General features: G+C 46.4%; 1 protein-coding gene across 2 annotated transcripts in view; it reads right to left on the bottom strand.

Annotated features, from left to right (window-relative positions):
• Positions 1 to 897: 897 nt before the first annotated feature.
• LOC122936627 (von Willebrand factor A domain-containing protein 5A-like) overlaps positions 898 to 15,790 on the bottom strand; it is a 55,006-nt gene continuing 40,113 nt past the window's right edge. Inside the window, exons 14-18 of one of the 2 annotated variants that reach the window (XM_044292600.1) lie at positions 15,399 to 15,601; positions 15,123 to 15,305; positions 13,627 to 13,778; positions 5,862 to 5,991; positions 898 to 1,260 (exon numbers count right to left, since the gene is read on the bottom strand). In XM_044292600.1, coding sequence (XP_044148535.1) covers positions 1,181 to 1,260; positions 5,862 to 5,991; positions 13,627 to 13,778; positions 15,123 to 15,305; positions 15,399 to 15,601 — 748 coding nt within the window. In that variant the 3' untranslated portion in view covers positions 898 to 1,180. The remainder of the gene's footprint in view (positions 1,261 to 5,861; positions 5,992 to 13,626; positions 13,779 to 15,122; positions 15,306 to 15,398; positions 15,602 to 15,790) is intronic. The other variant, XM_044292601.1, reaches the window with a different exon arrangement.

The following is a 15,790-nucleotide window of genomic DNA, read 5'->3' as shown; positions in this document are numbered from 1 at the left end:
CGGAACCCCGTTTTGTGGACCGTGAAAAAAAAATACTGTCGTGTCCATGAGGCCTTACTGTGGAAACAGACGGCTGAAATCTCTGAGACAGCTTTCTGTATCCTTCCCCTAAACCATGATGGTGAACAATCTTTGTCTTCAGGTCATTTGAGAGTTGTTTTGAGACCCCCATGTTGCTACTTTTCAGAGAAAATTAAAAAAAAGAGGGAGGAAACTTACAATTGACCCCCTTAAATACTCTCTCATAATTGGATTCACCTGTGTATGTAGGTCAGGGGTCACTGAGCTTACCAAGCCAATTTGAGTTCCAATAATTAGTTCTAAAGGTTTCAGCATCAATAAAATGACAACAGTGCCCAAATTTATGCACCTGACTAATTTTGTTTAAACAATTATAGCACACTTTCTGTAAATCCAATAAACTTAATTTCACTTCTCAAATATCACTGTGTGTCTCCTATATGATATATTTACCTGATATTTTTTATCGTAACAACCAACGATTTAGGCTCCATTCAGACGTCCGTATGCGTTTTGCGGATCCGCACCACAGACACCGGCAATGCGATCCGCAACACAGACACCCGATTTTGCGGATCCGCACATTGCCAGAACTATATAGAAAAAAAAATTCTTGTCCGCAATTACGGACAAGAATATGACATGTTCTATATTTTTGCAGAACGGAAGTGCGGACCCGGAAGTGCAGATCCGCAATTCCGGATCCGAGCAGGACAAAGTCTGTCTCCATAGAAATAAATGGGTCCGCAATACCGTTCCGCAAAATGCGGAACAGAATTGCAGACGTGTGAATGGGGCCTTATACAGGAAAATCATAACGATTAACAAGGTTGCCCAAACTTTCGCATCCCACTGTACATGTATATCCCAGTAAAAACTGCTTTCAAGCATTTTCAAAAAGAGTGGAAAAAAAAGATGCAATAAACATCTAATAACTGCCTATGGCTGGACTGATTTTGGGTAAGTACAGGAATAGTTTAACTGGACTGAGAAATCCTTGAAGTTTTTTTATTGGAACTTTTTGAATAAAGGCAAATTTTATTTTTTTCTTACATAGATAATTCTTGAAGGACAACGTAAGAAGCAACTACTAGCCATGTAACAAGGCCATTACTCCAGGCACATGCCGACATTCTTCCAAGTTTACTCCTCTTATTGGTCAGAAACCAAACACTTTGGGATCCACAGAAGATTTCAGTAACGCAACTCCTGCTTTGATCGACTCATCCAGAGAAGAACCTGGAAGATTAAACAAAATTATCAAATCCTATATTCACCCATTTAAAAGGGAACCTGTCATTTTGAACATGCACCTAATTTGCAGCAGGTTATACAATAGTGGATGCTGGGCTTAGGAGTCCAGTAGGAGGTCCTAATCAGTCATTGACCACACACAGATAGCTGTTGATCACCGATTAGGACCGTCCATTGGGATTAATAGGATTCTGCCAGCAGTTTTGACCATTTTACCAGATTTTGCTCCTTAAAAAAGGGACCCCATCACCATGAAAGTGTTAAATAATCTGCAGGAAGGATGTTATAGAGCAGGAGGAGCTGAGCAGATTGATATATGATTTATGGGAAATATTTACTATAAGCTGCATATCATTAATTTAAATATCTGCTCATTCTAAGCTTTGAATCAAGGAGACGGTCCCATTAGTGATTGACAGCTGTGTCTACACAGACATAAGGAGAAGGCGGTCAATCACCGATAGGACCACCTCCTTGATTCAAAGCCCAGAACGAGTACGGATATAAAATGAATAAGTAACACTGAATATTTTTGCATAAAACTATAGATCAATCCGCTCAGCTCCTCCTGCTCTATAACATGCAGCCTTCAGCTCAGACACCAAGTTCAACGTGACCGGTTCTATTTAAGTGCCCTGGAGGCAGAGCTTCCCTGTGAAGTGCACTCTGCCTTCTGCGTTGAGCTGCTTTACAATGCCTCCCTTCTGCTCAGAGTTGTGGCTGTAGCATCCAACTAGAAGATCACTACAGCTCTGACTCCGAGCAGAGTGGAGGGGCTGTGAAGCAACCCTTTGCAGAGGGCACTACAGTGAAGCTCCGCTTCCTGGGCACTTCAGGAGTAGATATTCACAACACTCCGGATAATGAAAGCTCCATAACGCAAGTTTCTCTCTCCTCAGTCCCCACCTAGTGCAGTCATTTATTTAGCATGGTCACTATGGCTGACAGCCTCCCTTCAAAAAAATATCCAATTTATACTGAATCTTTTCCTAGAACTGCATATCAATCTGCTTAGCTGAGGGGCTGGGATTGGAGTCATCTTCAATCCTGACAGCAGTTCCCAGATTGTCCGATGGCTCCAGCAGGCAGGGCAACTGCGCTTATGCCATTAGACTGCTATACATCAGGGATTCCCAACCTGTGGCCCTCCAGCTGTTGCAAAACTACAATTTCCAGCATGCCTGGACAGCCTACAGCTATTAGGGCATGCTGGGACTTGCAGTTTTGCAACAGCTGGAGGGCCGCAGGTTGAGCATCCCTGCTGTACATGTACAAAATTCAGTGCAATTATATGCTGCAGCTGATGTACATGCTTATTTTGCATTAGGAGGTTAATGGTATATCTATGTAAGGTATATGGAATTCTGAGCGCAATAGATATATAAAGAAATTAAACAGCACGGAAAGTTACACCTAAAAATGACATTACAAGGCGAATATTGATTTTAAAGGAGCTGTTCACCTTTTAGATATTGATTGCCTATACTTAAGGTACAGTTGGTCATCAATATCCGATCAGTTAGGGTTAGACACCCAGCACTTTAACGGTCAACTGTTTGCTTGAAAGGGAGTTGAGCTGCAGTATGCTTGTCTGACTTTACAGAAAATGGAGCCTCCGGCTTCCAGCTCCATCGAACATATAAAGGGGTGTGTGCCCGCTAAAGGAATCCGCACAGTCACATTTACAATCACAAAATTTGGCACACCGGTACATCAGGTGTCTGGGAAGATTTTAGACCGGGTCTGAGCTTTCCAGCACGTACTGTTCCCAAGATATTCCAAAAAATGCAAATATAGCACCATCACAACCTACATTAGCCAATAGAAGCCCACAGGGTCTTTCTCCTCATATACCCAACTGCCATACGGATGGTCACATGACCCTTATCAGCCAATAGAAGCTCGCAGGCCCTTAGTCTCCACATAGTTTTACACCAGGTTTCCATAACAACCCAGCCATTTTTCTTCACTGCTGTAAGTCAACTTTAAAGGGGAGGGCGCTGTGGATAACACTGTTAAGGGAGCGGAGTGCTGTGGAAGTCACAGTTAAGGGGACGGCCCGCTATGGACGTCAGTGTTAAGGGGCAGATTGCTGTAGAGCCCACTGTTAAGGGAGCAGGGTGTTGCGGAAATCCCTGTTAAGGCGATGGGGTACTGTGGAGATCACTGTTAAAAGGGTGGACAACAGTGGAGGTCACAGTTAAGGGGGCGGTCTGCTATGGAGCCAGTGTTAAGGGGTGAGGTGCTGTAGAGGTCACTGTTAAGGGAGCAGGGTGTTGTCGAGGTCACCATTAAAGGGGCAGTGGGGTACTGTGAGGTCACTGTTAAAGGAGCAGTCGCTGTCGAGGTCACCGTTAAGGGGGCCAGGAATGGTGGAGGTCACAGTTAAGGGGCAGGTGCTGTAGAGGTCACTCAAGCAGGTGGGGTGTTGTGGAATTCACTTAAAGGGTCAGGTGCTGTGAAGGTCAAAGTTAAGGGGGTGGGCTTCTATGGAGGTCGCATTTCAAGAGGGGGGTCACTTAAGGGGGCGGTGTACTGTAGATGTCACTTATGAGGGATACTGTCTATATCTTTTATGGACAAACATTAAATGAAATAGGTGAAATATACCCATGCAAAGCTAGGTCCTTCTGTTAGCCCACTATATACAGTGAGGGACAGAAGTATTTGAACACCCTGCGATTTTGCAAGTTCTCCCACTTAGGAATCATGTAGGGGTCTGAAATTCACATTTTAGGTGCATTCCCACTCAGAAAAAAAAAAAAAAAAAAAAACAGGAAATCACATTGTATGATTTTTAAAGAATTTGTCTTGCACTGCTGAACATAAGTATTTAAACACCTGAGAAAATCAGTATTAAATATTTGGTACAGAAGCCTTTGTTTGCAATTAGAGGTCAAACGTTTCCTGTAGTTCTTGACCAGGCTTGCACACACTGCAACAGGAATTTTGGCCCACTCCTCCACACAGATCTCCTCTAGATCCGTCAGGTTTCGGGGCTGTCGCTGAGCAACACAGAGTTTCAGCTCCCTCCAAAGATGTTCTATTGGATTTAGGTCTGGAGACTGGCTAGGCCACTCCAGAACCTTGATATGCTTCTTACAGAGCCACTCCTTGGTTATCCTGGCTGTGTGCTTCGGGTTGTCATCATGTTGGGTTGTGGCTGGGTCTTCGATCTTCAATGCTCTGACTAATGGAAGGCTGTTGCTCAAAATCTCACAATAAATGGCCCCATTCATCCTCTCCTACAGTGCAGTCACCCTGTCCTCTTTGCAGAAAAGCACCCCCAAAGCATTATGTTACCACCCCCATGTTTCACAGTAGGGATGGCGTTCTTGGGATGCAACTCATCCTTTTTCCTCCAAACACAACGAGTGAAGTTTAGACCAGAAAGTTCTACTTTGGTCTCATCTGACCACATGACTTTCTCCCATGCCTTCTCTGGATCATCCAGATGGCCATTGGCAAATTTCAGAGCAGGGGAACCTTCCTTGCAATGCATTATTTGAAACCATGACGGCATAGTGTTCTACTGACCGTCTCCTTTGAAACTGTGGTCCCAGCTCTCTTCAGGTCATTGACAAGCTCCTCCTTTGTAGTTCCGGGCTGATCATCAGCCATACCCCACAAGGCAAGATCTTGCATGGAGCCCCAGTCCGAGGGAGACCGACAATAGTCTTTAGCCTCTTCCATTTTCTAACAATTGCACCAACAGTTGATCCATTTTCACCAAGCTACTTGGCAATTGCCCCGTAGCCCTTTCCAACCTTGTGGAGGTCCACAATTTTGTCTCTAGTGTCTTTTGACAGCTCTTTGTTCTTGCCGATGGTAGTAGCTGTCTGATGGACTGGGGAGGACAGGGGGTCTTTAACTTAGTAGCACCTGTCTGAGCTCTTTAGATTAATGAGTGGAGTAGAGGTGGACTTTTTTAGGAGCACAGTAACCAAATTCTTGCTGTTTCTAAGGTGTTCAAATACTTATGTTTAGCAGTGCAAGACAAAAAAAAAAAAAAAAAAAAAACGTACAAATGCGATTCCCAGAATTTTTTTTAAATTCTGTCTGAGTGGGAATGCACCTACAATGTGAATTTCAGGCCTCTCCATGATGATTTTTAAGTGGGAGAACTTGCAAAATCGCAGGGTGTTCAAATAAGTCTGTTCCTCACTGTAGTTTCTGGCCTGCTGCAAACAGCCGATCGTGTAGGTGCTAGGTGTTGGACCCCCACTGATCTGAGAAATAACAGCAACAATTGGTCTTTAAAATGGAGCTGCATAAGAGTCCAAAAAAGAAAGAAAACATGGCCGATTTCTTTCAAAAACCACATGGGTCCCCAGGTTGTTTATGGTATTGCAGCTCAGCCTCATTCATTTCAGTGAAGCTTAGCTGCAATATCAGACAGCTCTGCACAATTGTAGCTATTTTAGAAACAACCCCTTTAAGTTTGGTAACATTAAAAGAGCCTGGCTTTTGAAAACAACGTGATTTTCGGACATGCTCCTCTTTCCATCAATGTCATCCTTGAGAGCCCATCCAGTCATTGCCTGCACCGCCATTGATGTAAACTGTTTCACTTGGTGGATACTTACCAGCTTTTGCCTTTACTAAGGCAATGGCCTTCAGCTCGAGTAACTCCCATTCATCCCTCTGTTCTGAGCAGTTGCTGTGAAGCCAGATCAAGGCCAGGATTGTTGCCCACACTGACAGATCCATTTCCTGCCGAGAAGCAATCACATTCTTAGCTCTTAATTTCACAAAATAATGTTTGCTATGGAGCCACATACTGTAGGAAATCAGCTCGACCATTTCTGAAAAATAGCTCTATACAGGTAGATTAATGATAGGTGTCTAAAACAAGAAAGGTCTTTGATGCTCAGAACTAACCAGAGTGTACATGTACAGCGATGAAGCGATGGGCAAACATGGTGCCCGTATGCTGCATGCAGATTGTGGCATCTAGATTGGCAAAAACCCAGATCCTCACACTTCTGGGGTTCTTACCAGCGTCCTCTGACCAGTGAGGATGCCGGTAACTGATTTGAAAGCGCTCAGCCGCCGCGAACACAGGAAATAGCACTTTGAATGGAACAGGAAACACAGCTGTTTGAGACGGCCGGTAGGCCGAAGACCCAACCATAACCTTCCCCCTCCCCTAACTAAAACCACCATACTTCCCCAAAGACCCACAGAAAGCGTTCACGTTGGGTGGTGATCAGCCACAGCTTTTATTCGTTCATTCAAACATCATAAACCAAGAGCCTTAAAACTGCTCCAAACCACTGACACAGGGCAGTATTCCAGCCGCAGGACTCCCAGCAGGCATGTCTGCCCTGTAAACTTAACCATGTATTCTGAATGTCTCCAAACTGCCAGCTGTGACTTTTCGGAACCAGGAAACCAACTCCGAACTGGTATTAGAAAAGTGTATGGACAAAAGAAAAACCAGCGGATATTGAAGCAGACTCAACAACAAATGGCATTGGGAGGGGAAAGGGAGGGCCCATTAGCTATGGGTATAGGAAGGGGAGAGGCAGAAGGTTTAGTTCCAGCAAATGAGGATGCAGGCACCAGATAATTGTGACCAATCAGATTAATTTTTTTGGGCTGGGACTTGCTGAATTTTCCAGGATTGACCAGGGTTTTTCCTGGATTAGAAAATTGAATCTACTTTGTCCAAACAGTCACTCCTGTCCCTAGCCTGTGTCTGGTATTATAGCCCAGTTCTACTTGTTTGAATAGGGCTGAAATACCAGATAACACCTATGGACATGCCTGGCACAGTTTCTGCGAGAAAAGCAGATTCTTTTTCAGCAACCTTTGAAAAATTACCAAACTGTCTGCTCATCCTGATCTTTTGTTATATGGAATCCATGCTGGTTGTCAAAAACCAGAACTTCAAAACTCCATATCCTGCAGTGGACATTGCAGCCAATATTGCCAAGGTACTTTTGCAAACCATAGATTTTACCTAGCGAGACTAGGGTGGCTAGAGTTCCAGTTTTAGGCTGGACAGTCCAGGCTTTCAGACTCCCTTTCCTCCGTCTGGCGCAGGGATGTGCTTTGGAACAGCTCATGCTCAGAAAGCAGCACTGTGCGGTCTAAAAGGTGAACTGCAGGAAGAAAGTTAACCTCCCACCCGCACCCCACAGCTGACCTGAAGTCTGTTCTTCATTTTATTTTTTAAATCTGTTGGCTGTGTGCGGAGGGTCGTGGCCTAATGGTATCAGGCCGTGGCTTAACGGAGACATGGTTCTAAAGTCCAGCTTTTGTGGGTGGTCCGAGGGGCAACCCTAAGCAGGACTTTAACACAGTGTACAGAGAACGCCAATTCTTGCATCGCTTTCTGGGAGAGAACTGCACTGTGTACAGTGGAACTACATCTGCTATAGTTAAATTTATTACAACTCCCATTTTGCACTCGAGTAAAGACATTTATTCTACCACTGGCCTTGTTTTCGGACTCTTGCACCATAAACTGGCCATTGCACTCCACACACCCATGCAAACACTCATCATGGGCACCCCAACTACCATCAGGCAGGAACCCCAGAACCAGGGTGTGTCCCGAGGGAAGAACAGGTGTGCCCTCCTTTCACTGCATGACCCTAGGGAGCAGTGGTGTAAGGACTGCCACTGCAATTGAGGGCTCATTCACACGACCGTATGCATTTTTTGCCTTCCACATTTTACGGAACATCCTTCTCCACAATAGAAATGCCCATTCTTGGCCGCAAATACAGACCAGGATAGAACATGTTCCATCTTTTTTGCAGGGCCACAGAACAGACATATGGATGCCGACAGGACCTTGTGGGCTGTCTGAATCTCAGTCCCATTTAAATGAACGGGCCCGCATCCAGAAAAACAGTTGTGTGAATGGGCCCTGACTGATTGACTTAGACCACAACAGGACTGCCTTTTCCTCCTTTAGTCATACTGCAAGAAGCAGAGGTGGAGAGGTCCTCCTCCTCATGTGCAGTCACTATTTCTCTGGAAGTGCGTAGAGTGACCCCTATAAAACAGCTAAGAGGACGAAGCTAGTGTTGATAGAGCACCAAAGTGCTCAGGTGCTCTACCGAGCACAATGGAAGTCAATGGGAGAACCCGAGCATTAAACCAGGCACCCCCTGCTCTGGAGGAGGGCGACTGGTTCACAGGGGGGAGAAAAAAAAAAAAAAAAAGTTCGGGAACAGCATGGGAAGGATGTCTGAATGAATCTTGGACTCCTAGGTCACTGCTGGGAATGATGTTGTCCAAGTTGTATGCCACTTTTACCGACTGATAATACGCACGAAACTGAAGATAAAATTGATTTTAGCGAAAATATTGTTAGGAAACATTCTTTCCTCTATATTTACTTATATATAAAGTGCAAGTGCTGCCAAACATTACAAGCAAGAGGCACTCCGATACAACACGTACATCACATAAAAGGAGGGCCTCATTCACATTTTGGTACAATTGTTCAGGTAGTGGGACTCCTACACTCATAAAGCCTATGCACTAAGTAAAAGGGCTGCCAAAAATTACAAGGAACCGGCACTCAAATAACCTTTGTTACACATAAAGGAGGGCATCATACACACCCCTTAAAAATGATGGTCCAAATGTTTGAGGGCACCAGCAGGCCAAGGGCCTGCTGATCTGACCATCTTAAACATTATGCGCGAGGGCCTGCTGCTGAGCTGACCATCGAAAACGTTATGGGCGAGGGCCTGCTGCTGCTTTGGTGACTCTAGATAACAGCGAGCCGATCGCACGTCCGTGACAGCAACGATCCAGTCGGATGTCTGCCCCATCAACTGTCAATGCTACTTTCTGCACCTACCATGGTGACCACAGGTAACGGAAATCGGGGTTTGATTCTGGTGAGGGGGCCTGAGACACAGCTACCACATCCAAGGGAGGCAGCAGGCACGCAAATTACCCACTCCCGACTTGGAGAGGTAGTGACGAAAAATAACACTACAGGACTCTTGAGGCCCTGTAATTGGAAGTAGTACACTTTAAAATCCTTTAACGAGGATCTATTGGAGGGAAAGTCTGGTGCCATCAGCCGACACTCCCGGCCTCCACAACGTTCACCCAGTGTGCAGTCATGGCGAGGATTGTGTTGACCAGACTGTTGGCTACTGAGACTGGACTTGTAGGTGAGCTGACACTCTAAAACATGCGAGGGTATGATGGAAGAGGAGGAGGATGAGAAAAGGAAGATTGAACCATATACCCTTTTTGTGGTGGAAGGGGTGCATGGGAATACTGTATTCAGTACATTATAAAAACACATTTAAAGTGCCTTTATGTTCATCAGCTTTCCTTTGGTAGAGTCGAGAAGTCGGTCAATCCAGGCCCTATTCATTTTTATAAGAGTCACCAGTTGACAGGCAGATACTCTTATCTGTTATAATGCCACCAGCAGCACTAAATACCTGCTCAGACAAAATGCTGGCGGCAGGGCAGGCCAGCACCTCCTAGGCATAGAGTGCCAGTCCGTGCCACGTGTCGTGCTGGCAGGGCATCATGAAACTGTCCCAGGCTTTGGAGTGTTGCCCTGCCTCTGTTGGAACTTCTGTGCATTTCCCCTCGTCTCCCCTCCTTGGTTGCCCAAGGAACCACGGACACTGCCGCCAGCGTTGTTAAATGGAAATTTTTGGAGCAATTTTTCAACAAGGACCTTCTGGTATTGCAGTTTTGCTTGTGCTCTCCACCAAAAGAATGAGATGAGAAGTTCTTTGTAGCGTGGTGAACAACCAGTAATCTGTGTTGTCTAAAATTCGTATAATGAGTGGGTCGTGAGAAAGGAAGCCTAACATGAAGTCAGCCATGTGTGCCAGTACAGACAGGGAAGACTTCACTGTAGTCATCAGGAGGATGACTGTCCATCTCCCCATTCTCTTCTGCCCACCCATGCATAACAGATGGAATTAAACTTCCATGAGTACTACCCTCTATAGTGGTCGCAACCGCCTCCTCCTTCCAATTCACGCTGAGAAGACGAACTGAATGCTGCCTGGCTATCACCCTCTAATGTCTTACCCCATTTCCACCTCTTCCACATGCAAAGAGTCATCCTTAATTGTGAGCAGCGAGCGTTTGAGTAGACACAGAAGTGGGATGATTACGCTGATAATAGCATTATCGCCGCTCACCATCTGTGTTGATTCCTCAAAGTTTCTTAAAACTTCAGAGGTCAGACATCCATGCCCACTTCACTTGTGAATAGCTGAAGCTGACTGGAAAGGCGACGCCAATGTTGCAGCTGGTATTCCACTACTGCCCTCTGCTGCTCACAAAGCCTGGCCAACATGTGGAACGTCGAGATCCAGCACGTGCTCACGTCGCACAACAGGTTGTGAGCTGGCAATTTCCAGCGCTGCTGCAGCATTGACAGACCGACTAAAGCTGTTGATGACTTGCGGAGATGTGCACACACGTGGCGCACCTTCACCAGTAGCTCAGGCAAATTGGGGTAGGCTTTGAGAAACCGCTGAACCACTAAGTTGAAGATGTGTGCGAGCTTGCAGAGCTCCAAAGCCGCCAAGTTATGGCCATTATCAGACAACCACGCCTGGTTCTAGGTTGAGTGGAGAGAGCCACAGCCCATTCTGGTCTCTTTATCCTGCAGCGGTGTGCAGTTTGTCACCTAGGCAGATCAGCTTCAACGTGGCCAGTTGCCGCTTCCCCACTGCAGAGCTACACTGCTTCCAGCTACCGACTGATGGCTGACTGGTGCAGCACACAGATAATTCGGAGGTGGAAGTGGAGGAGGCAGAGAAGGAGAAGTTGGGGTTGGAGCCACTAATGTAGGTGCTGGCAGAAACCCTGATCGATGTAGGGATTGCAGTCCTTGGCGGCAGTAGCACCTGTGCCATCCCAGGTTAAGACTCTCTCCCAGCCTCCACAACGTTCACCCAGTGTGCCGTCAGGGAAATGTAGCGTCCCTGGCCGAATGCACTTGTCTGGGGTTAAGTGGACCTTCCTAGTAACTGCATTCGTCAGGGCACATGTGATATTACGGGACACATGCTGGTGTAAGGCGGGCACAACCCACCTTGAAAAATAGTGGCGGCTGGGGACTGCGTAACGGCCGCTGACAGACTGCGGAGGTCCTCAGTGTCCACTAGCCTAAATGGCAACATTTTCAGGGCCAGTAATTTGGAAAGCTGCACATTTAGTGCTATGGCCTGCGGGTGGGTGGCTGGGTATTTGCGCTTGCATTCAAATGCCTGGGGTAGGGACATTTGGACGCTGTGCTGGGCCACAGAAGTGGAGTTGGTCGCCGATTGTGCTTGCAAAGGTCCAGGTGCAGGGCGGGAGGAATCTGGGCCTGCGCCTTTGACAGGGGATTTGCCAGCATGCAACACAGGGGGAAGAGGAGGCAGTGGTGTGACCCGCAGACCCAGGAGTTCGTCCCTCTTATTACAGTGCTTGGATGACATGTGGCGGATCATGCTGGTGAGGTTGCTAGTGTTCACGCCACGGATCATTTTAGTACGTCACAGGTTGCAAAACTATTCTTGTCGTCTGCACTTTCCTCAAAAAAGCGACATACTGCGGAACACCTACCCCTTGGCAAGGGAGAGCTAGGTGTAACGGTTGTGGGCCTGTTGTGTGGCCCACCTTCTCCCTTTTGCCACCCCGCTGCCTCTTCCAGCCTGTTGCGGTGCTGCAGACCCCCCCTCTGTACTGCTCTCCTCGCTCAGATTTCCACCTTCCCAGGTTGGTGGAGTGACTTCATTGTCCACCACCTCTTCCTCACTCTGCTCATCCTACTGACTTGTTGACCTAACCACAAGCTCAGTGATTGACAACTGTCTCATCCTCTTCAACCTCTTGAGACCGTAATTGCTGTTGACTTCTTGGCAACTTTGTCTCAGCCACCTCATTAAACAGTAATGCGGTTCCCCACAGTCATCTTCTCGTGACTGTGGATGCTCAAGAGTTTAGGTAATCATGGCACAAGATCTGTCCCTCTTCAAGCGTGCTTGGCAGGAGGGCCAAATCAAGAAATGGCGATGAAAAGAGGTCCTCAGAATATCAGAGTGTGGGATCACTTGTTTGCCCAGACTCTCCATGGTGGGAGGAAGGAGGATCAGGGTGAGGATTGGGTTGGCTACTGAGACTGGACTTGATGGAAGACAGGGTGGTGCTTAACCGACTGGAAGCATTATGTGCTGCAATCCAACCGACCACCTGGTCGCACTGGTCTGACTTCAATAGTGGTGTCCTTCGCTGCCCCGCAAACTGGGACATGAATCTAGGCATTGTGGACAATTGTGCCTTCTGCCAGAGCACAAGAAAAACTGTTTCGTGCCCAGGGCCACGGCCTCTACTGTGCAGCATCACGGTCACTTCCTAGTCCCTTACTGCTCGCCTTCTTCATATTAAAAGGTTATATATGCTTGAAAGTATGTCACATGCAGTGATGGCCAGTTTGCATTGTTCGCCAGCGAACACTTGCGGGCTGCTATCTTGACTCACAAGTCCTTACCTGTGCCGGGAGTCGGTCTGAAATCAAATGCAGTCACTGGGAGCAGGCAGTTCCGAGAACAGCCCGATGAATGCCCCCAGCGGCTGATCTCCGAACTGCCTGCTCCCGGTGACCGCATTTGATTGATTTCAGACTAGCTCCAGACACAGGCTTACCTGTGCATCGCCAGACTTGAGTCAAGATGGCAGCCCGCATGTGTTCGCTGGCAAACAATCTACCACCATCTACGGAAAAAGTACACTGGATGTCACATTTGTGATGCGCACACGTTACACAGGAGATGTGGCGCAGCTAACGTCGCTGTCTGCAGCAGCCTAACTATTGCACGCTATTTAGCGCAGGATGTGCTAAATTAGATATTACTGCCACACACACACACATAGTCCTTAAAAAGGACAAAGAACTTTTGGGTCTCTGAAAAGTTTTCCTAATAAAAATATTCCTATATCACTCCCTACACTGTCCCTTCCTCAGCACAGCTCTCCCTGACTAAGACAGAGCCTAACTCGAGTCATTGGGTGCTATAAAGCACCCAATGACACGTTCCAGCCAGCCAATCACTGCCAGTAACCAACATGGCTACGGCATTACAGTGAGGGCAGTGCTTACCTGCACGTTTATTGGCTGCATAGCAGCCAAGAAACGTGCAGGGAGGAGACTCAAGCATATGCAGTATTCAGCCAAATACAGCCATGCGCTGAGCATCAAGATGCTAGAGCTGAACTGGTGTTCGGCAGAGCATGCTCGACCAACACTAGATGAAGCATGAGCTAGGCCTCCACCCACTTATGGGCCTCATGGCTGATGCATGGCCTGCCTCTATGGTAGGTATGCCCTTGCCAGCTGTATATCAGAAAAGTTACCGCATCAGGGCAGCCTTCTTTGAAGTCTTCTGAAGTTCCCAGAATTGATGCCAGCTCAGGGCTAGGTTTCCAGGATCCGTCTGCATTCTGCAAAGAAATCAGCCTGAATAGAGCAGGGGTATCCTCTGTCTTAGGAGAGCCATCATCTGTTACTAATGAGAAATAGGTTATCAGTCATTTAAACAGTACGGAAAATGGGACACAAAAAGTGGGAGAGTTATGAAAACTGGTTTATAGCAACCAGAGTCCACCTTTTATTTTCCAAAGAAGCTCTATAAAAAAAAAAAAAAAAAAAAAAAGTGGAATCTGATTGGTTGCCATGGGCAATGAAGCCAGTTATCCTTTCACTAGATTTGATAAACCTCCCCCTTTTTGTTATGTCATTTATCATTTTTTGTAATTGCATACATGTTCCTTTTAGTATACACCGGTATTAATGTATGCTGCCACTAGGGGCAGCAAACTGAATGATTTATACGGCTAGTACTGAACTCAAAGGGGGAATTTATTCTATCTATATCTCTATACACACACACGGTTTTTCACTCATGCCACATTTCAAGAGGTGGGTAAGGCCACCATGGCACAACAGATTTATCATCATTTATGCCAGAAATCATAGCTAAAATCTACTGTACGTCAGCCTCTAGCTGTCCTGTACAAACCTGTCTTCTGTTTGCTCCCCAAGTGGCAGACATTTCACAATGGAAAAAAAATAAATAAAAAGAAAGAAAACAAAAAGGTTTTATTTAAGCAAAGCACACAGCCCTTTACTTGACCGCTCAAGAACACAGATTAACAAATTCGCGCATCTCTAGTGCACACCGCTTAATACATGACTTTAGACAGTTCACAATGTGCTAAAGCCTATTAAGAGGCCTCTAATAGATTTGGCACAATTCACACCAAGAAACTTTTTGTACCAAAATTTGCATTATTTTCAGTGTATAATAAAATTTGTCTTAGGGCTCATGCACACGTGTGCCAGCCGGGCCTGTGCTGCAGACCGCAAATTGTGGTCCGCAATGCACGGGCACCGAACATAGGGCCGCCGCTATCTGTTTTGTCCACACTGCAAAAATGTAGTGCATGCCTCAGTTCCGCACCGACCTTCCGGATTGCAGACCCATTCAAGTGAATAGGTATGCATCAGTGATTCAGGGTGCACACAGCCTGGGGCCAGTGTATTGCAGACCCGTTGTTTGCGGGCCGCAGTATGGGCACAGCCAGGCAACGGTATAGTACATGAGCCCTTATTCTTAAAAAAAAAAAGAAAAAGCCCTTAGAGGCATATTCACTTTTCAAATTTAGAAAAGTGAAAAAATAAAATAGTACAATTTTTGGCTCTCATCATATGAGACCAATTTGGGTACAGTCTTCACTGAAACTGGCACAAGCTGCTCAATAAATTTGTGCACGTCTCTAGTTTACACCGCTTTAACATGTCGAATGTACACAATTTGAGGACAATCCCCCACTCCATGTTTCAGACTTACCAGGTGCTGGTTCTTTACCCTCTATAAATTGAGCATCAAGCAGTATGGATGGAGCTGTAGCATCCTGTGGCAGTGCCTCGTCATATGCAGCATCCATCACTGCACCCAACATGTCAGGTAATGCCACAGGGGCTGAGAGGGTAGCATACCAATTTTTGGGACAAGGCATGGAACAAGCCAGTGCTGGGAAAATAAAAATAATCTAGTCACTCATTTATCCCCCACTGACCCACATACTGCTGCATAATGTAAAGCCACTGAGCTTGTAAAGCCTACCAATAGGAGGGTTGAATCTGCGCACAGGAGGACCCTCCACCAGGGCCTTGGAGTCCTTATTGACAGCTACAAAGGCTGTAAGAGAAGAGATGACTCCAGACTGTAGACTGGTCTCCAGGATTCTCTTCTTGACCTCATCGGAGTCCAACTCAATCTCCAGCTGGGAGATAAGAGACTTAGCTGCCAATCGGTGGATGGTGGGTCTGAGGGAATACAAGACTAGATGACAACTTTCAATGCCCTAATGTCATGTTTTCTAGGAGAGAGTGGCACCCACAGGAATGCATTTGTGAGTCTTAATACTGGGCCTTCATTGCAATGGTGTGTTCCCTGCCATTAGAAGTGAACAAGGTCCAATGCCTGTTCTTATCTCCACTCAGTTGATTCTTCAA

This window comes from Bufo gargarizans, chromosome 1 (assembly GCF_014858855.1).
Source record: "Bufo gargarizans isolate SCDJY-AF-19 chromosome 1, ASM1485885v1, whole genome shotgun sequence".
In the NCBI taxonomy this organism is placed as follows: domain Eukaryota; kingdom Metazoa; phylum Chordata; class Amphibia; order Anura; family Bufonidae; genus Bufo; species Bufo gargarizans.
This window is presented reverse-complemented; position numbering and strand designations above follow the sequence as displayed.